Source organism: Tenrec ecaudatus, chromosome 1 (assembly GCF_050624435.1).
Source record: "Tenrec ecaudatus isolate mTenEca1 chromosome 1, mTenEca1.hap1, whole genome shotgun sequence".
NCBI classification, from domain to species: Eukaryota; Metazoa; Chordata; class Mammalia; order Afrosoricida; family Tenrecidae; genus Tenrec; species Tenrec ecaudatus.
The window spans coordinates 68,147,407-68,169,320 of NC_134530.1; the positions used below are offsets into that span (position 1 = coordinate 68,147,407).

At 48.7% G+C, this 21,914-nt stretch overlaps 1 protein-coding gene across 1 annotated transcript; it reads left to right on the forward strand.

The window, feature by feature from the left end:
• The first annotated feature begins 560 nt into the window (after positions 1-560).
• On the forward strand, positions 561-16,962 carry MPL (MPL proto-oncogene, thrombopoietin receptor). The gene is made up of 12 exons (XM_075539573.1): positions 561-639; positions 794-926; positions 1,213-1,391; positions 1,895-2,193; positions 2,556-2,718; positions 2,956-3,082; positions 6,901-7,082; positions 7,243-7,385; positions 13,847-14,006; positions 14,220-14,316; positions 16,445-16,532; positions 16,708-16,962. Exons 1-12 carry the CDS (start codon positions 561-563, stop codon positions 16,960-16,962), a joined length of 1,905 nt encoding a protein of 634 aa, XP_075395688.1.
• Positions 16,963-21,914: the final 4,952 nt, after the last annotated feature.

Below are 21,914 nucleotides of genomic sequence, written 5' to 3' on the forward strand. Positions count from 1 at the left end.
ATACAGTGGCTGCCAGAATGGGTTCAAACATGGCAGCCAGCGAGAGGCTGCACCGGGGCCAGGCGCTGTTTCATTCTGTTGTGCACAGACAGGGTCACTAGGAAGCAGGAACTGACTTGACAGCACCTTACAGCAGGCCTGGGGGTCCTGAGACATTGGGGAGGACTAACGAGGCAGTAGCTGATAAGGAATTAACAGGCAGCGTAATAAATGTCCCGTCAATGTTACTATTCTGGTTTATATTGTACCTCCTACTATAATTAGCAGACCCACATAGAGGCTTATCTCTTCTCTCTGGTGCCTCGTCAAACATTTCATCTCCATCTCTTTCCTACCAAAAGGCCCATGTCCTCCCTTTCAAATTCCTCTTACCCTCCTGCTCACTCCCCCTTCCCTGGCCCCAGTGTGGTCTGGATGGGCCCCACAGGGGCAGGGGCAGGGGCAGGGACAGGACGTGGGGCTGTATCTGACAGGAACCTGAGGGGCTGGCCTGGGAGGGGACTGGGGCCCAGCTTCCTGAGGGGAGGATGGGCTGAGGCAGGCATAGAGTGCCGAAGAAGATGCCCTCCTGGGCCCTCTTCATGGTCACCTCCTGCCTCCTCCTGGCCCCCCCAAGCCTGGCACAAGTCACCAGTCAAGGTGAGGTGTGTGGTGGGTGGGGCTTACCTATGCCCGGGAAGCGGGATCTCTGGGACGGGATGCAGAGTAGGGGGCTCCACTTGGTGTCTCCCACCCCCACCCCTCTCATGAGCATGCCTAGGACCTTGAGCCCAACTCACCAGCTGTCCCCCAGATGTCGCCTTGCTGGCCTTGGACACAGAGCTCCTGAACTGTTTCTCCCAAACATTCGAGGACCTCACCTGCTTCTGGGAGGAGGCAGGGGAAGCACCCAGCGGGACGTACCAGCTGCTGTATGCTTACCCAGGGTAGGTGCTAGGCTGTGTCCCTCGCCACTCCGTCCTGGGCTCCCCTCATCGGAGTCCCACTCCAATAGCTCCCCTCTCTGTGGCCCTGTCAGAGGACTCCCTCAAGTACAGGTCCTGAGTAGCTACTTTATGAAGATATGCTCTTTGCTTGTGTGTGGGTACCGGCCCAAGCTCTCCTACATAACCCTGAATCACAACTATCCCAGGAATTAGTCATGGGCCCGGGCTGGGTCCTTAGGCTAAGCATGATGGACATATAGGTAGGACCTCTCCTCTATGCCAACAGGCAGACACCCCGATCCTGCCCACTGAGTTCCGAGAGCGTGCCCCCCTTTGGAATCCGGTACACGTGTCAGTTTCCAGCACCAGATGATGTACGCCTCTTTTTCCCCCTGCACCTCTGGGTGAAGAATGTATTCCTGAACCAGATTCGGACCCAGCGGGTGCTCTTTGTGGATACTGTGGGTAAGGGTCTCTCATCGTGACCCCTCCATGGGTGATGACCACTCCCTGCCCTGCGCCTAGAATAAGTATGCGCTTTGAGAATAACACGGACGCCCCCCATTGCCAGACCCCCAGAGACAACTTAAGACCCCTATCCTTCCTTTCTGCTTTGGCATCCAGAGCTAAACTAGTCCCCCAAGTCATTTTGCACCTCAAGCCTTGTCATCATTAACGCATCCACTCACTCTCCCAGTCAACAGGTAGAGAATGCCTATTCGGTGGCAGGCACCTTGCTAGGTGACAGGGTACAGAGATGAAAAGTCTAACAAAGCATTACGCTGCCATGAGATCACTATTCTTAAGAGTAAATAGAACAGGATAAGAACCCTCCCCTGCCTTCACAGCCAAGAGTCAGACCTATGATCTTTTTGAACCCAGAGGCTGCCCCCAATCCAGCCGCCAGCACCCCTTTGACTTACAGAGTGAAGAGGAAAGAGTCCTGATGTGCTCTTTCTTACCTTCAGGCCTGCCAGCTCCCCCCAGTATCCTCAAGGCCATAGGTGGGATCCAGCCAGGGGAACTTCAGATCAGCTGGCAGGCCCCTGTTGCCGAATTCAGTGATTTCCTGAGATACGAACTCCGCTATGGCCCCAAGGATCCCAGGAACTCTACTGGTCCCACGGTCAGGCAGCTGCTCTCCACAGACACCTGCTGTCCGGCTCTGCAGAGACCAGGCCCGGCGCCAGCTCTGGAACAGCCTCCATGTGCGTGGCCCACAAGGCCCCAACAGGATGGATCAGAACAGACCTCCCCAACTAGAGAAGTATTCCAGCCGCCTTCTGCTACATGCCCTCTCCCCTGTCCGCAACTCTGCCCAGGAGGGAACAGGTTATACCACACTGGGTTGGCCGGGGATTTGGTACAGGCTCTGATCACCCTCAGGAACGACCTCCATTTCGGGATCTCCCACGTTGAGCCATTCACAGGGAACAAACTTGAGGGCCTTCAAGCCTCCAAATGAATGGCACCCGACATTTTGAGCCCTAAATCCATAGACCTAGGCCCCACTCTGGACATACACTAATCCAGTGGGGAGTCTCTCCACAGGGTTACTGTGGGCTTCAGACAGCAGAGGTGAGGGCTGTCTTGGATGAGAGGTTCTGAGGCTGGGATTCTTCTCCCAAGGCTCCGTCTCTGAAAAAGAAGGTTGGACGCTGCTTCATAGCAGGGCTTCAGCCTGGGCATTCCTACTGGCTCCAGCTACGCAGCCAGCCTGATGGGGTCTCCTTCCATGGCTCTTGGGGATCCTGGTCCTTCCCTGTAGCTGTGGATCTAGCCAAGGATGCAGGTGAGTCGACAAAAGAATGAAAAGATAGGAGAAGGTAGAACAGACCTCTGGGAAGGTCAGGGCTAAATATGGAGGTTCTGGGCATCATGGTGCTTCCTGATGGCCTCAGACTTGCTGCTAGGCAGGATGAGTGATGTTCAGGGAGCAGAGTAAGAGGGAAGGCTCTATGTTATGATCTGGATACTCTACAGAAGAGGGCCTCATGTTCCCTGATGGGACTGTCTTCTTTAACCTCAGTGGAAATTGGCCTGCAGTGCGTCACACTGGACCTGCGGAATGTGACTTGTCAGTGGCAGCAGCAGGACTATGCCAGCTCACAAGGCTTCTTCTACCACAGCAGGGCCCGATGCTGCCGCAGCCACAGGTGAGAGCTTACCGGCTGATTGAGCAGAATGTCATGGGAGGGGGTCACAGTCTTGCAGAAAGAAGTAAAATATTGTTCTTGTTCCTCTTCACCCCCAAAAAGCAGCCTTGGACCTCGGTCCTCAAGCTATCAGCTCCCATGGTATTTTATCTCCCCAACGCTTCTCCATTCCCCCAGGAATGCTTTGGTGTAGTTCAGCCTTAATTGTGCCACCTGGACCATTACAACCACCTACAGTCTCATTCATCTACAATTTATCCCAATGCTGTGCACAGCGTGGTCTTTGTTTCTTTTCACTGTGTGAGCTTTGTGAGACTTCCACTTTGCATGGACTTCCCCACTTAAATATACACTGCGCCTTCCTGTTGGTGTTATTGTTACGCCTGTAAAGTCGGTTCCAGGTCATACTAAGCCTATGTGTAACAGAACAAAGGACCATCAGGTGCCGCAGCATCCTCACCTGTTGTTAGGTTTGAGCTCATTGCTGGAGTCACTGTATCCATCTGTTGAAGATCTTCCCTTTTTTTTTTTTTTTTTGGTGAACCTCTGCTAAGCATGATGTTCTTTTCCAGGGAATAGTCTTTCCTGATAATATGTCCAAAGTATGTCAGACAAAAGACTCACCATCCTGGCTGTACTTTTTCCAAAGAGAATTGTTTGCTTGTTCTGGCGGTCCATGGTACTTTCATTCAACACGCTGTCAACACCATCATTCAAAGACATTGATTCTTCTGAAGTTCTTCCTCACTGTCTAGCTTTCACATGCATAAAGGTGACTGACAATAGCATGGCTTATCACCTGCTATGTATTTAGTAAAGGAATCATTGAGTCACCAAGCTGAAACAAACGTTGTGATCAGTGGCTCATGTATCCTTCCACTTTTTGCTAGGCATTTATATACGTCTCTATACAATATTGGGAGAAAGACAAGGCATTCTACTCCCATAAAGAAACCCACTGGAGCAGTCCTACCCTGTCCTGGGGGGTCGTTAGGAATTGGAATCGACTTGCTGGCAGTGAATTTGGTTTTTCATATACAATATTTAGGATTACTGTGAGTCTGAATGGCCTCCATGGCAATGAGATTTCTTTAGATAATATTTAAAGGAACACTGGTGGCACCACAGTTAAGCACCCACCTGCTAACCAAAAGGTTGGTGGTTCAGCCCCACCCAGCAGCCCCACAGGAGAACGATGAAACACTCTGCTCCAGGAACGACCACAGCGCAGAAAACCCGAGGGGCAGTTCCATTCAGCCACCTGTGGTCACGATGAGTCTCAGGAAACTCAAAGGCACCTCGTAATGTATACAGCCTTTAGTATATTCTGTAACAATGTAGATAATATTTAGCTTTTTAATATCCATAAAATCATGTTAGATGTTTGAGTTTGTTAACAGTTTTACCTTAAAAGATGTTCTGAAGATCATGTCAAAAAGATATAATTTATTCATTTTCATAACTGCATAGATTTGCATAGCATAGCAGTGCCGTGAATAGAGTCACTCATTCACTGCCATCAAGTTGATGGTGACTCGTGGCAAATCTGAAGTCATCCTTTTCCTTACCAAAACCTGCATCTCCTCTACCTCTCCTCCATACTTCCATCAGCTCTGTTTTCGGGGCCTAAAATATGGAAACCCTGAATTTCTCCCGTCCTGACAGAAGCAGCCGTATCATTGCCTACTTCTTCAATACCATTTGAATCCAACTATTTCCCTCAGTTCCCACTACTACTATCTCATTTTCAGACTCTATCACTTCACACATGGAAAACCACAACAGTGTCCTAATGGATTTTTCTGCCTAGAGTCTCCCCATAGATTCTTTCTACAAATGGCAACTAATGGCCTTCTTAAAGTACAAAGTGAGTTACGATACTTCCCTACTTCAAACCCTTAAATGTGCCCATAGCAATTCCACCTTAAGTGCACGCTCCTTGACAAGGCGGCCGCAGCCTCCGCGCGATACTCAGCAGTCCTGCAGTCATCGTTAGCCAGCATTCTATGCCACTGAGACATCCCCCTGGCACCAGAGTCTCTATCTCTGTCAGCCTGGGCTCGGGATAGCTAGTAGTCCTTTGGGCCAATCCTATTGCTAATCCAAGACTAAACCCGGGCACTTCCTCGTCCAGGAGCATGCCCTGGCCCTCTTAGTCTGTGAGAGGCTCTTTCTTGGTTGGTGCTCCCAACCCCCCCGGCACAGCATCGTAGGATGTCAACGTCCGTGTTTTGGTCTCTCCCTGCAAAGTGAGAGCTCCTTAAAGACTAGTTCTCTCTGTGGCCATAGCACAATTGCGGGTCAGATAAATGGGCAGACACATGAGTGCCTGAAGTAATAAATCATGTTTGCGATGATGAACCATTTAGGGAACTCTAATCCTTGGGAATAGAGTTAGAAATAAACTGGAAGTGATTCCGGCACTGTTTGGCTTACATATTCATTTTTAATTGTAGTGAGGGTGAGGGAAAAGAACAAGTAGAGAAATGAAAAAATGCCATTATGTGATAGAGACAATTTGAAGGGTTTCCCTCACTGCCATCGAGTGGATTCTGACTCTTAGGGACCTTACAGGACAGAGGAGAGCTACCCCTTTGGGTTTCCGAGCCTGTACATTTTTGCAGAAAAAAGGTCTCGTCTTTCTCCTGAGAAGCAGCTGGTAGTTTTGAACCGCTGGCCTTGTGTTAGCAGCCCAACGCACAACCCACGAGTGGAAGGGCGGTCGGTGTTAATTTGTACTGAGTTACCAGGGAGTCTGCCCAGGGGCATGACAGGTGAACTGACTCCTAAATGGAAGAAATAAACCAGCATGTGAAGATCTAGGGTCAGAGCAGTCCAAAGCCAAGCCAAGAGTGCATTTGGCACATTTGTGGCACATGCTTGTGAACAACGCGGGGTAAATTAGCATGAAAATGGTAAACAAATGGTAAGAGATGAAAATGGCAAGGGACGGAGGAACCAGAAATTATAGAGCCCTGCAGGGTTTGGGGTTTTATTCCAACTGGGATGGGATCTTAATCATTGAAGAATTTTTGGAGAAAAGTGACATGAGCTATTTTTAGAGTTATAGTCTTATACAATTATAAATGAATATGTACAAATATGCTTGACACAATTGATGTATGGAATGTTGTAAGAGCCCCCAAGAAAATTATTTTTAAATTATAAATGAACCATGCAAACAAGATCACCACTTAAGAATCTGCCTTAACCTACACAAGAGATAGTGGTGGTTTCGTCTAGCGTGGCACCAATAAAGGTCAAAGCAATGGATAAAGTCATTATTTGTGCTGGACACATTTGTTTTCAAGCACATTTGAAAGCAAATGCTGGTAGCAGGGTGGAGAACAAATGGAAGGGAGTGGCAAAAATGGAAGGTGGAAAGTCAGTTTGGAATAATCTGATAGACCAGAAGCACATAGCTTTGATTATGGGAGCAAATAAACATAAGAACAATTTTTTTTCTATAAAGATGTAGGATTTTTAATCTTTTAAACAGGCCTGTGAGGTAGGTATTGCCAACCCATTTTACAAATGAGGAAACTCGGGCAGAGGTGAATTAAGAAATTTACTCAAAGTTATATACCAATGACCTGAGATTAGAACTCTGTAGCCCATGCAATTTTCCTGTAGCATGCTAGCTAGCTCTTCCCATAAACAGAAAAGGCTGAACGCCGGCGGACCTCAGAAGAGAAAACAGGAAGGCTGAAGGCAGAGGGCCCCCAAAGGAAGGACTAGATGGCCTATAAACCCCCCTATAAAATGGGGCTTATCAGAATCAGCCAGCCTGATTCAACGACTATGGGAATCATTCTTAGGGAGCCCATCTGGCAGAAGTGTGAAGAGGAGACCACAAAGGCAGGATTGCAGCCGCCCCAGTTCTCCCGCTGCCACTTCAAGTCACAGAATGACAGTGTCATTCATATCCTGGTGGAGGTGACCACAGAGCAGGGCACTATTCAGAACTACCTGGGCTCCCCTTTCTGGATCCACCAGGCGGGTAAGCACTTTCCTTCTCACCCCTCTTGTATAGCCCTCACCCTAAAAATCCGTCCCCATTCCTAAGAACCCAGACTCTGACCCTGCTGGTCTGTGGCCCTGATAACACGATGCCTCGCGCACAGAAAGGCTGAAGTTTATTCCTGCTGATGTCACTGCAGTGCTCATCCCCACCCCAAACTTGCACTGGAGAGAGGTCACCAGCGGCCAACTGAAACTGGAGTGGCAGCACCCATCGACCTGGGCAGCCCAAGAGACCTGCTATCAGCTCCGGTACACTGGAGAAGGCCATCAAGACTGGAAGGTACGGCCAAGGGATTACCACAAGTCTTCCCACAGAAGGGTATGTCTGAGTTTCTCCATGTCTGTGATTGGGAGTGAAGCTGCCCATGTATTCATGTCTGGGCTTGTATATATATGAGAGGGTACCCCCACACACAAAAAAGTTTTTTCCTCCAAATTGTTGGTGTATAAGCCGTGTATATACTCGTGTATAAGCCAAGTTTTTCAGCACATTTTAAATGCAGTGTTTGTGGTAAAATAAGGTGTCTTGGATGATATTCAAGTCGGCTTCTACTAGAGTATATATGGTATTCATTTTAATTTTTTTTAAAAAACAACCTTATCACCTTCAAAGTACTCTCCATTACACTTAATGCATTTGTCAAATCGGCAATTCTATTCTTGAAACATTTTTTCAAACTCATCTGTTTGGATGGCTGACAGCACCTCCCTTGTTTTTTACTGCATCTCTTCTACGTCTTCAAATCGCTATCCTTTCATGTCCCTCTTCCTTCGCAAAACAAAAAGAAGTCACACAGAGTGAGGTCAGGTGAGTAAGGTGTATGGGGCAAGAGAGGCATGTTTTTGTAGCCAAAAACTGGGGCACTGAGATGCTGCATGAGCAGACACATTCTCCTAGTGGCAAAACCACTCCCCCATCAGCCAGAAATCAGAACCTCTAAATAGAAAGCTTGATTCGCTGTGTGACCTAGTGAAATGAACTCCACATACACTTCCCCCCTCACATCCAAAAACAAGTAAGCATTGTCTTGGTCTCTGATATCACTTGGCAAGCTTCTTCTGAGTGAGGGGACGATGACGTCGTCCCGGCTTGATTGGTGCTTGCTTTTGGAGCGGTAAGAACACCTCTATCTCTCCTCACCAGTGGTGACTTTGGCAGAAGTCTGGGTCTCTTTGGAGCTGTTGTCTCAAAGCACGGCATGCTTCCAGTCAGTGCTCCTCTTGCTGGTCAGAACCCGGGCCACAAATTACGCAGCCACCCTTGTCAGTCCCAAATCTTCCATTACAATTTGCTGAACTGAGCCCCAACATAGTCCAGATAACGTCCCCATCTCTTCAGTGGTCCACCATCAGTCTTCAAGCACAAGGGCATGAATCCTGTCAATGTTTTTGTCCATTTGGGAAGTTGACGGGCGTCCTGAACCAGATTTGTTATCACTCAGCATTTCACCTTTTTTGAAAGGAGAAAACCACTCAGACACTTGAGTTTTGCCCATGGCGCTGTCCTTGTAAGCTGTGTTCAACATCACAACAGTTTCTGTGGCATTGTTCCAGAGCAAAATTTGGTAGCCCCATGCTGTCCTCTCAAACCGGCCCTCACACAAAAGAAGGCTCGAGCGAAACTCTTTTTACGAAAACATGCACTGTGACCCGAGAGAACCTTTCCCAGGCGGCACCTCTGGTTGCTCCATGCTTGACCTCCTCTTTGACGACCAGCACTGTCTACTACTCCCAATTCCTGGTTTCTCTTCCCTTTGGCTTCGGGTCATCAGTCGCTCCTGACCCTCTGGCTCTGGGGACGTTTAGTCTCCTGTCCTGCACTCTTTGAGCTCTTCTTCTTCTTCTTCTTCTTCTTCTTCTTCTTCTTCTTCTTCTTCTTCTTCTTCTTCTTCTTCTTCTTCTTCTTCTTTCACATTTTATTTTATTTTGACATTTACAGTATTCTCTTCTCCAATATTATCTCTTTTTAATTTTTTTGAAAAATCATGTTATGGGGGTTCTTACAGCCCCTATGACATTCCATACATCAATTATATCAAGCATATTTGTACATATGTTGCCATCATTTTCAAAACATTTTCTACTTGAGCCCTTGGTATAGCCTCTCTTTTTTTTCTCCTCTCCCCACCCTCGTGAATCTTTGATCAATTGGTTGTTATGATTACTTTGTGTCTTACGCTGTCCATTGTCTCCCTTCACCCACATTTCTGGGATTCGTCCCCTTGGGGGGTAGGCTATTTCTCCAATCTTGTGGTGGGTTCCTCCTGGCCATCCCTCTACCTTTAGGGTATCGCTACTCCCACTACTGTTCTTGAGGGGTTCATCTTTCCGGAACTCCATGTGCCTAGAGCGCTTATCTCAGTGGTTCTCGACCCTCCTAATGCCATGGCCCTTTAACACAGCTCCTCATGTGGTGGTGACCTCCACCATGAAATTATTTTCATTCGTACTTCATAACTGTAATTTTACTACTGTTATGAATCGGGCAACCCCTGTGCAAGGGTCGTTTGACCCCCCCAAAGGGGTCATGACCCACAGGTTGCAAACCGCTATCTTATCTGTACCAATGTGTGTTCTCTGGTCTAGCCAGATTTGTGAGGCAGAACTGGGTCATGGTATTGGGTGGGGGGAGAGGAAGGGAAAATAACTCAGGAACTAGAGGAATGATGTGTGTTTAATCGGTGTTATACTGCACCTTTTGAATCATCCTCTATTTCCTTTCACATTCCTCCTATCCCATTATCATGCTCACCCTCCATTCAGCTGTCAGTAAACCCCACCAGGCACTATACACCCTTCTCGCCATCAATTTTAGATCTCTTGTTATTCCCTCATCCTTGAGTTTGTTGGCTCCCCACCACCCCCACCCCACCCCCTCCTCTCCCATGTCCATCCAGAACTGCAGACCCCATTGTTTTCTCCTCGGGATTGTTCATCCTGCCTATCTTATATAGAGAGACATAGGGAAAAGCAAAAACAGAAAACAAAACAAGGAAAAAAACACAATAATAGTTCCAGGTCTGTCTACTGACCCGTATGTATGTTTTCCAATCACGTCTGATGAGGTGCTAAGCCCTGTCCTCTGAGTCAGAAGTCTATTTTCAGGATTCCTCGGGGACTTGGTTCCTTTGCTCCCCTTGCTGCCCTGTTGCACTCCCTTGGCACTTCACCCCACCGTGCATGGGGCAGACCAGGCACACTTTCCACACAGCGTCTCCAGTGCTGTCCCCACAGTGCTGTGGGGCAGCGAGGGCATGTCCTGTCCTGTGGTGGGGATGGCCCTGCGGTCCTCTCTGAGCATTGCTCCATGTGGTCTGGACAGAACCTCCTTTCTCCCCGAACTATATCTTCAGTGCTGCCCTCTATATTGCTTTCTTCTGGGGCAGGGGCACACCCTTCTTTAATATGCTATGTGCCCTGGGAGAATATGTCAATGTCCATGATTTCCATGACTATGCATCAAACAAAAGCAAACTCATTGCCATCAAATCAATTCTAACTCATAGCAGCCCCATGGGATGGGGGAGGCCTGCCCCTGTAAGTTTCTGAGATTTTAAATTTCTACGGGAGTAGAAAGCCTCGTCTTTCTCCCATGGAGAGGCTGGTGGTTTTAGAGCTGCCAACCTTCTGGCTAGCAGCCCACCATTCCAATCCCCTTTTGGAAAACAGCTCATATACTACAACAAATTACCTAAAATGTTCGAGTCTTCGTTTCCTCAGTCTACACCTTGAACATATCTCCTCCTCAGTCACATGAGCAGTGTTTCATGCCATTGTGCATAAGGTTGCTATTGGTCGGAACCAACTCAAAGGCGCCTAACAACAACACTGCCTCAGTGGTGACGTGCGCATAAGGCGACCCACTTGACAGAATTACAGTAAAAATTAAATAAATAAATACCTAGCATACTGGATGCCATGTAGAAAGTGCTCAATTTGCACTAATTATTGTTTTTCCTCTCCTTTCATTCCCATTGGACACATATAAATATGTATCCACCTACTTGCCAGACAGCTCTACCAAAAAAAAAATGTCCTATGCCTTTTTCAGACTCGACATATCCAAAACTAAACTCATCTTCTCCCAAAGACTTATTTTAATTTGTACTGAGATATAAATGAACGTACAGTTGCGTTTGAATGATGGTGTTGGCAAAGAATATGGAAAGTACCAGGGGCTGACAAAAGAACAAACGAATCTGTCTTAGAAGAAGTACAGCCAGAATGCTCCTTAGCGGCAAGGATGGTGAGACTTGGTCTTACATGGAGGCCAGCCCACGGAGAAGGACATCTGCCTGGTGAGTAAGAGGGGCAGTGAAACAGAGGAAGGCCTTCTACGAGCACGGTGGACACAGTGACAGGAGCGATGGGCTCACACATAAGGCCAATTGTGGGGTGGCCGGGACCAGGCCGTGTTTCATCTGCTGCACACAGGGCGGCTATGAGTTACAATCAACTCAACAGCACCTAACAACAACACACAGTTGATACACTCGACATGTCCATACATCCATGAAACCACTACAGAAATCAAGATACAGACTACTGCCAGGCTCCCTCATGTTGCCAACAGCCATCATTCCCCCAAAGGTAACCACTAGTCTAGTATCTATTATTATTGATTAGTTTTTACTATTGCATGAACTCTGGTAGTGTAGTGGTTCCAAATTAGGCTGCTAACCACAAGATTGACAGAAAAACACCAGTTGCTCTGTAGGAGAAGAATGGGACTTTCTACTCCCATTAAAAGTGACAGTCTTGGAAAGTCGGGGGCAGTTCTACCCTGTCCTCCAGGGTCACTAAGAGTTAGCACCCGCTCGATGGCAGCGAGCTTGTTTGTTGTTCTGTGTGATTACTGTTGAACTTTGTGCATCCCCCAGTCTCACGTCACCTCTGTTCCCTGTTGCTAGCCATGGTCTGACTACGTATCCCATTCCATAAGTCTCGAATCATTCTCCACTCTTTTTCCTTTTCCTTTTTCCTTGCCACCAACTTATCAACAAATAAACTGTCAGTTCATTGTACTGACAGTCTAAGTCTCTGCTACCTCAGTTCTGACCTCATCATTCCCGATCTAGCCTGTCCATGCTTTGCTCTTAGCACATTCAACTACTCACTGTCACTCCCAACCAAGCAACTCAAGAGGCATTGTATACCACGTCTCCGTGCTCTCACTGTGCCTTGATTATGACTGATGTAGCACTAAGCCAGCGCTGCAATTATTTCCTTGCTTAGTTGTGTCCTTCTTTAGACATGTGGACCACATATTTCTCAGACCCTAGTCCTGTAAGTGGCACCTTGTATGCAGTTCATGCTAGCAAGGTGATACATAAATCCGGCGTCCCTGCTTGCATGCACAATGCTTGCTTCCGAGTGAGAATTATTGGTGGCATGGTTTACTGGCTCTGAGTCCCAAGAGTTCTGGTGTTGAGGGTGTACATGAGTGTGTATCAGCAGGAGCAGGTCTCTGTGAAAACCAGGTGTGTGTGTGTGTGTGTGTGTGTGTGTGTGTGCGTGCTGGTGTGTGTCTGTCAGGTTACATGTGTTTCTCTAGGTTGGGAGTGCTATAGAAGGGGTGAAGCTGTTTCTGCTCGATGCATGTTTTGGGTCAGTGAGGCTCTTTGTATTGTTACGAGATGCCCTCCATTTAGCTCCAACTCAAATGCCCATTGTTTTTGTTTGTTTGTCTGTTTTTAAATTGTTTTATTGGGGGCTCATACAACTCTTATCAAAATCCATACATACGTCAATTGTGTAAAGCACATTTGTACATTCATTGCCCTCACCATTCTCAAAACATTTGCTCTCCACTTAAGCCCCTGGCTTCAGCTTCTCATTTTCCCCCTCCCTCCCTCTCCCCCCTCCCTCATGAACCCTTGATAATTTATAAATTATTATTTTGTCATATCTTGCCCTGACCGATGTCTCCCTGCACCCACTTTTCTGTTGTCCATCCCCCAGGGAGGAGGTTATATGTAGATCCCTGTAATCGGTTTCCCCTTTCCACTCCAACCTCCCTCCACCCCCTTGGTATCTCCACTCACACCACTGGTCCTGAAGGGATCAACCACCCGCCCTGGATTCCCTCAATTGCCCATTGTTGAAGCCACTGGGTCAGACCATCTCATTGGCATTTTTCTTTTATAAGATCATTTTATCGGGGGTTCTTACAGCTCTTCTCACAATCCATACATCGGTTGTATCGAGCATATTTGTGCGTAGGTCGCCTTCATCATTTTCAAAACGTTTACTTTCAGCTGGAGCCCTTGGTATCGGCTCCTCTTTTTTCGGCAGTCTACATTTTCGCTGACCTTCTGCCAGGCACGCAGTCCTTTTGTGAGGGCTGGTCCCTCCTGACAACATGTCCTCCGAGTGGAGGGCGAATTCTAGCTGTGCGTCTTCCATGGCCGACTGGCTCTTCCTGCGGACGGTCTAGGATGCATTTGATGTGCTTTACCAACCTCAGCCCTGACGATGACACCTCTCACGCTTTGAGAGGTCTTGCGAGGGTTTGGGCCAGGGCTCTGGTTTGCTCTCTTGATTGCGGCTTCTTTACACGGGTGCGGATTGTGGGCCCAAGTAAAATAAAACCTTGACAACTCCTCTTTGTAGATTAAGCCCAATATTCCATAAGTTTCCAGGGTTACGATTTTTCTCAAACAAGGGCCCGGTTCTCGAAGCCCCACGGTCCCCGAGCAGCACCCAGAGCCTGAGCACTGCCCGCTTTCCGCCCTTGCTCAGGTACTGGAATCCTCTCTGGGGGCCCAGGGATCAACTTTGGAGCTCCGGCCTCGATCTCGCTACCGGTTACAAGTGCGCGCCCGGCTCAACGGCCCCACCTACCAAGGTCCCTGGAGCGCATGGTCGGACCCTGTGTGGGTGGAGACCGCCTCCGAGATGGGTGAGGACCGGGAGCAAGGCCCATCGGCGGTTGCCCGAGTTGGTGGGGTTCCAACTCGCTCAAGCATCAAGGACCTGGAGCTGCAGAGGCGGCAATGGAGCTGTCCCCAGCCGCCCTGCATCGGCCAGGGGCGGAGTCAGGGGCAGGGCTAAGGCCGGGCCGCCAAGGTGACACAGGTGTGGTTTTTTGTTTGTTTTTTTTCTTCTGCCTCAGCCTGGATCTCCTTGGTGACGGCTCTGCTCCTGGTGCTGGGCCTCAGCGCCCTTCTAGGCCTGCTCCTGCTGAGGTGGCAGTTCCCTGCGCACTACAGGTACTGCCCTGACCAGGAGGCAGCCACGGCTGTGGTTTAGACAGGACAGCACCCTCTGCACAAGCACCCCAGGGTCAGGCACTTCCTGCATGCCACGCTGGCTCCTTCCATGCCAACTCTCCTCCTGGCCCCTCATCTCAGTAACAGGACCACTGTCCACCCTTCATCCCCGCGGAACCCTCGAGTTCACAACCACTTAGCCCTCAGGTCTGGTGATAAGCCTCCTCAGACAACGGTCACTAGCTTTGCTCAGATCTTCATTTCTCATCCACCAACAGCCTTTCCGTTTAGCACACAGCCCTCGGCCCTCATCTCTCTCCAATCCAGTCTCACGCCGCCACTGGATTTTTTATTTATTTTTAATGCACACCCACACCTGTCACTCTTCTGCTTAACCCCTCAGCCCCCCAGGATAGAGTCCAGACTTCGTAAAATGACAAGCGAGTCTCGGCCAGCATCCTCATCCCTCCCACCTGGCACACCAGCCCTAACACACCGCTGGCGAAGTCCTCCCCAAACAAGGTGGCTTCCCACATAATGTGCCCTGGATCCCCTCTCGGAAATGTCGCTACCAATTCTCAAGAAGCCTCTCATGACCCTTCCCATGAAGCGCTCTCTTTGTGCCCCGCATCGACCTCCATCCGAGCCCCAGGAGCACTTTCCTGTACTTTCTGCATTCTGTCTTCCCTGGTAACCCTCACCTGGTCATCTTTCGATCTGTAGCCTCCTGCTTGCCATGTGCCAGGCCTCTGAATGAATGTTATTAACGAATGATTCTGATGTGGGAAGACTAAGGTTGGAAACATGAAGGACAGCTCCATCCCACGCCGGTCCCTCCATTGCTAGCATCTGCTGATTCAACCTCTAAGCAGCCTCTCGTGGTAATCCTTGGCTAGATGAGATGCCCCTCCTCCTGGTCTCCCTTTGAACTTTTAATCACACACCTACGAGACCATTAGAAGGAGGACTCTATGCCAGTAGACAAAATCCAACAACAAAAATTGGGGGACAAAATGGGATGGAGAGGTCCTTCTCCTCAGTTTAAAAATCAGATAAATCTTTCTTCCTAACTTTGAAAAGGTATGAGCAAAGCCACAAAAGAGACCTGAATTTTTCAACCAAAGCCCCTCCCTATGGAACTATAATGGTAAAAAGATGAAACTTCCCTAAATGTGTACTCTTCTGATAGACCACCCTCGCCAGTACTTGATAACCAGTCTCTCTGGTCCCCTTCATTCATTCATTCAATCATTCATTCAACTTATTGTTCAACTTGAATACCTATTATGGGCCAGATATAGCTCTATGGCTTTACAGCAGAGAGCAAATGAACCAAATCTTTGCTCTGAAGAGTAAAACAGACAAAAACAAATACACATGACAATACATATACAACACAGTGAGTCAGACGCTCTAAAGAAAAATGAGCCAGGGTCAAGAGATAGAGAATTATGGCTACCGGAAGTGGCACTATTTGAGACCGAGTAGCCAGAGCTTGTTGCTGACAAAAAGCATGGAAAGTGCCATAGACTGACAGAAGAACGAACAAATCTGCCGGGGCAGAAGTGCAGCCGGAGGCTCCTTAGAGCATGTACATTGGCCATGTTGTCAGGAGAGATCCGTCCCGGAGAAGGACATCCTGCTTGGTAAAGTGGAGGGGCAGCGAAAAGGAGCCAGCCCTTGACCAGATGGATGACACAGTGGCTGCCTCAATGGGCTCAGACCCAGGGCAGTTGTGAGGATGGTGTGGGAGCAGGTAGGGTCACTGTGAGTCGGAACCCCGAGTCAAATGGCACCTAACTACAACAGCCTAGGAAGAACTCTGTCAGCGTGACCTTCGGGCAGAGGACGGGTGAAGGAACTAACAGATCCAGGCCGAAGGAACAGAAAGTGCAAAAGCCCAGATGCATGAATTTTGAGGGACCCCCACAGCACCTTTTATGAGCCCCCCACCACGGTTCCCATCCCACTCTAGGGTTTCTTGTCATCTCCTGCTTCTCCACCTCAGTCAGTGCCTTACATGGGCTTCAACCTCACCTTCCCACCTAACTGCTCCTACCTCCCAGGTGCCCTCCTCAGGTCTGCCCGCTCACTCTCATGACTCGGTGTCCTCTTCCTTCTCCCCAAGGAGCCTGAGGCATGCCCTGTGGCCCTCACTTCCAGACCTGCACCGGGTCCTAGGCCAGTACCTGAGGGAGGCTGCAGTCCTGAGTCCAGTGAGTATCCTCTTCTTCCTACTCCTGCCACCAGCCTGCCCTTGTCCCCATGACACAACTTTTCCAAGGCCCCCAGGACACTACCCCCCAGCCCGACCCTCCTTCCCATGCCCTTCCCGGCCTCTCTCCACAGGATCCCCTCTCATACAGACCTTCTTCCTCCCATGTCTCCTAGCCCAAGGCTGAAGTCTCAGATGCCTACGAAGAAGCGGAACCCAGCCCCCTTGAAATTCTACCAAAGTCTTCCGAAAGGACCTCCTTGCCCCTGTGCTCCTCCCAGGCCCAAATGGACTACCGAGGGCTGCAGCCTTCCTGCCTGGGGACCATGCCCTTGTCAGCAACCCCACCCATGGCTGAATCGGGGTCCTGCTGCACCACCCACATCGCCAACCATTCCTACTTGCCACTAAGCTGCTGGCAGCAGCCCTGAGGGGAGCCCTTATCCCCGGTGCCTGGACCAAACCCTGCAGCCCTCTCTGTGAGCCACCCCCACCCCACTCCACCCCAAACACAAACACCTCAGCCCTCGCCTCCGTCCTCCGTCTACCCTCACAGCTGGGCTTCACAACACGGAGCTTATTGTCCTGGTGCTGACACAAATCCAGAGCCTCTCTCCTCAGGCAAGGCCCATTTAACTGAGCGCCACTCACTTTTGCCTTCTTTTTAAGACCAAGCTCCTCGGAAAGAAGCTTCTTTTCCCACTTGCCAGCTACCCATCAGACCACGCCAATGTGTTCGCCCATCACTATTTCGCTAATGAAATTAGTCAGGCAATTTCACCTAAACCTAATTTCAAGAATGAACGAGCTCTTGTTAATCCTCAGTTTACTTGATCTCTCTCCTAAGTTCTCTTCTATCCTAGCTTCTAAAACACTGGCTCTCCGACCGCTCCCCAGTCCCCCACCCCCAGCTCTGAATAGGCTAATAGTGGTTCCTGGCTAAGCAGGCTCTCTCATTGGCTGTGGGAAGGTGAACAAATGACTTACGGTCTTTGAGTCTTAGTTTTCTCAACTATAATAGAACTCTTAGAGTGGAAAAAAAAAGTCAGAAAATAATCTAAGCAAAGCACTTCGCACTGTGCCTCGGCCCTTCCCGGCTGCTGAGTGGATTCTGACTTACAGTCTTGAGACTGAATCCTGGGGGGGCCTCGTCCTTCTCCTGAGGAGCAGCTGGTGGGCCTGACAGCCAGCCTGTGGTTAGCAGCCCAGTGCATGACCCACGATGCCACCAGGGCTCCTTGTCTAAGACCTAGAAGTCCTTCCCTCGTCACTGCTGTTATACTTCACCTTCTATGGGTATTGGGACCCTGGGGCATAGTGTGCTGTGGACTGAGCTACTAACCATAAGGTCAGCGGTTCAAACCTACCAGCGGCTCTGGGGTAAAGATGTAAAGTCTCAGAAACCCAAAGGGACAGTCCTATAAGGTTGCTATGAGTTCGAATCAACTTGATGGCAGGGAGGTGGGGATGTTTTTTGGTCTGTTTATTTGTTTTGTTTTTGAAATCTTTTATGGTTAAAGACTTGGCTATGGACCAAAACGGTGGTTCAAAGCCACCAGTGGCTCCACAGGAGAAAAGCACTGGCAATCTGCTCCCATAAAGATGACAGCTTAAGGAACCTTCCGGGCCGTCACTTTGTCCTGTAGGGGCACGGTGAGTCAGGTGTGACTCTGTGGCACCGAACAACATTCTTTTACCCTGGCATCTCTTCTCATGCTTTACTACAAATTTCTCAAGAGTCTATCCTAACGTTCTCAAATCCCATGTATTCCAAAGACTTTGACATATCCTATTACAATTCATTACATTCTTATCCCCAGCCCAGAATTCTACTCCAGCACCTAGACATGTATGTGACTGTTGACATGCCTGTCTCCTGCTACCAGATGATGGGCTCTGTTTGTCTCCACGCCCTCCCTCACCCCCACACATATGCCTAGAGTAGGACTTGGTGTATGGCAATAGTCGTTCAATAAATGTTTCTAAATGACTGGTTGTTCTTTTCTGGATAATGCTTTGTTCTTCTTCGCTCCAGTTTAAGAAGTAACCTTTCTTTCCTGTGTTTGCTCACTCCTGTTCTGTCAACTGACTCTTGCCTGGCATCGTTCGTCTCTCTGGGTCTTTGGCCCCACCTGCAAATATGTCCAACCTCCTAGTGCTGGCACCCGTCAGGATCCCATGCTCTGTTCCACTGACAAATTTCTTACTCCAGTGGCCTGAGTATGATGCCTTCACGCCCTCCCCACTCCCTACTCTTTTTGTGAGCCCTCCCAAAGGGAATCCGGGCAGCCACCCTCCTGATCACATGTCAGAGGTTGCCACGGGTCAGGACAAGTCCTCTCCTGCATTTCTCACCCAAACTAAATCACAGTCCCATTGCCTCTTATGAGTTAATTCTCGTCACTAAGTTCACAAGGCTTGTCTATACTAATACTTACAGTTGCCCGTTAAAGAAAAGGCAATGTCTGGGAGGTCTCAGAGAGGTCCTATCACAAGGCTTCCATGATCTTCAGGGATGGACCACCTTCTCCCATGCAGGAATGTTTGCCTGCATCCAGGAAGCCTAATTGTGTCTATATTCAGGGCCTCTGATAGCAATGCACATACATGATTGAAGAATGAGTGCAGAGTCTTCATCAATCCAATCAATAACTCTGCATAACTGATTGCATCATGCCTCTCTCTCTTTCTCTAAAGCCCCAGAGGAGTCAACTATAGTGCCGCCTACAGGCAGTCCAACCTGATTTCCCCCATTGGCTGATTGAAGTTATGAACTCTTCTTTTTTTTTTTAAACATTTTATTAGGGGCCATTACAACTCTTTTTTTTTTTACATTTTATTAGGGGCTCATACAACTCTTATCACAATCCATACATACATCAATTGTGTAAAGCACATCTGTACATTCATTGCCCTCATCATTTTCAAAACATTTGCTCTCCACTTAAGCCCCTGACATCAGGTCCACATTTTTTTCCCTCCCTTCCGCTCCGCCCTCGCTCCTGAGCCCTTGATAATTTATAAATTATTATTTTGTCGTATCTTGCCCAGTCCGACGTCTCCCTTCACCCCGTTTTCTGTTGTCCATTCCCCAGGGAGGTCACATGTAGATCCTTGTAATCGGTTCCCTCTTTCCAACCCACTCTCCTTCTACCTTCCCAGTATCGCCCCTCACACCACTGGTCCTGAAGGGATCATCCGCCCTGGATTCCCTGTGTTTCCAGTTCCTATCTGTACCAGTGTACATCCTCTGGTCCAGCCACACTTGCAAGGTACAATTCGGATCATGATAGTGTGGGGGGCAGGGGAAGGAAGCTTTTAGGAACTAGAGGAAAGCTGTATTCTTCATCAGTGCTACATCGCACACTGACTAACTCATCTCCTCCCCTAGACCCCTCTGCAAGGGGATCTCCAGTGGCCGACAAATGGGCTCTGGGTCTCCACTCTGCACTTCCCCCTTCATTCACTATGGTAAGATTTTTTGTTCTGATGATGCCTTATACCTGATCCCTTCGACACCTCGTGATCGCACAGGCTGGTGTGCTTCTTCCATGTGAGCTTTGTTGCTTCTGAGCTAGATGGCCGCTTGTTTACTTTCAAGCCTTTAAGACCCCAGATGCTATATCTTTTGATAGCCGGGTACTATCAGCTTTCTTCACCACTTATTTGCTTATTCACCCGCTTTGTCTTCAGCAGTTGTGTCAGGAGGGTGAGCATCACAGAATGCCAATTTAATAGAAGAAAGTATTCTTGCATTGAGGGAGTACTTGAGTGGAGGCCTAATGTCCTTCTGCTACCTTAATACTAAACCTATAAATATAGGCACATAGATCTATTTCCCCATCCATATATAGATATATATTTGCATATGTACATCTTTATCTAGAACTCTATAAATGGCCTTTGCCTCCCAGCTCTTTCCTCTGTTTCCCTTGACTTTCCTCCTGTCCCACTATTATGCTCCATCCCCACCTCAGTTTCAGAAATACCTCTTCATTACATTACCCTTGATCATGCCCTACCAGGCCTGCCACACCCACCTCACCAATTTGAATCACTTGTTGTTCCCTTGTCCCTGGGTTTGTTAATACCACTTCCTTTCCCCCCCCACCTCCCCCTATCCCATGTCGCCCTGGAACTGTCGGTCCCAATGTTTTTCCTCCAGATTGTTCATCCAGCCTATCTTATTTAGACAGACCTGTGGAGATAATAACATGCACAAAAACAAGACAGAGCAAAACCAAGCAACAATATACAATGAAACAACAACAAACTACTGAAAAAGAACAAAACACAACAAGAAAGCAAAGCTTATAGTTAGTTCAAGGATCATTTATTGGCCTTTAGGAGTGTTTTCCAGTCCAGTCTATTGGGTCACCACACCCTGGGCCCAACGTCCACCTTCAGCATTCCCTGGGGACCTTGCCACTCCATTCCCTTGCTGTTCCGCTGCACTCCCCCAGTGTTTTGCCTCGGTGTGGTGGGATCAGGTCAGGTGCAATTCCCACACTGTGTCTCCGGTGCTGTCCCCCTCAGGGCCATGGGTCAGTGAGGGATGTCATGTCTCATTGTGGGGCTGGCCATGTAGTCCTCTCTGTGGACTGGCTGCTCTAATTGGGCCCATCATCCTCAAGGCTAGGTGGGCCAGGATGTACTCCACTCTACTACTCCCCCTTCATCTGCTCCCATGTGCTCTGATCAGGTATGTCCCTCTCCCAGAACTGCAGATTCAATGCCGTCCCTTGAAATAAATTTTTCTGGGGAGAGGGGCGGGCGTCCATTTAGTATTTGGTACTGGGGCCAGCCCCCCAGACCTCTCCACTGGTTCCCTACTCTACACCAGAATGTTGCATTCACACCTTGGGGCACTGAGTTGAAGTCTGGTCCCTCTTTCCCTGTGGAGATATAAACAATACCCTCCCCTTGGGTGCATTAGCGCCCCGTGTCCCCGCTACCCATTTCTTCCTTATTTTCATCCCTTTTCTTTTCCCTTTTCCCCACCTCCTCCCTAGTTGTCTACCATGTGCATCCCTGCATTTGATCTGGTCTCTGCCATACTACACGGTCCTCACCCCAAGAATGTTTGCATACCGTAGCTTTTTCCCTTTGCCCCTTTTGCATTTTTTTTAACCGCTTACCTCAGCGGGCTCATATTGTACTTGTCCTTTTGTGCCTGACTTACCTCGCTTAGCATGATTTCCTCCAGTTCTTCCCATGTCGCTATGTGCCTCATACATTCATCACTGCTTTTTTAGTGATGCGTAGTACTCCATTGTATGTATATACCAATTTTTTAATCCAATCGTCAGTTGATGGAAATTTGGGTTGCTTCCAGCTCCTTGCAATTGTGAACTGTGCCGCAATGAACATTGGAGCACAGATG

Excerpts from the sequence above, each read along its gene's own strand:
- MPL (XM_075539573.1), top strand. The coding sequence starts at position 561 with ATGCCCTCCTGGGCCCTCTTCATGGTCACCTCCTGCCTCCTCCTGGCC. Across the intron at positions 2,194-2,555 it reads AGACCTCCCCAACTAGAGAA|GCTCCGTCTCTGAAAAAGAA; the intron begins GTATTCCAGCCG and ends TCTTCTCCCAAG. Across the intron at positions 7,386-13,846 it reads AAGGCCATCAAGACTGGAAG|GTACTGGAATCCTCTCTGGG; the intron begins GTACGGCCAAGG and ends GCCCTTGCTCAG.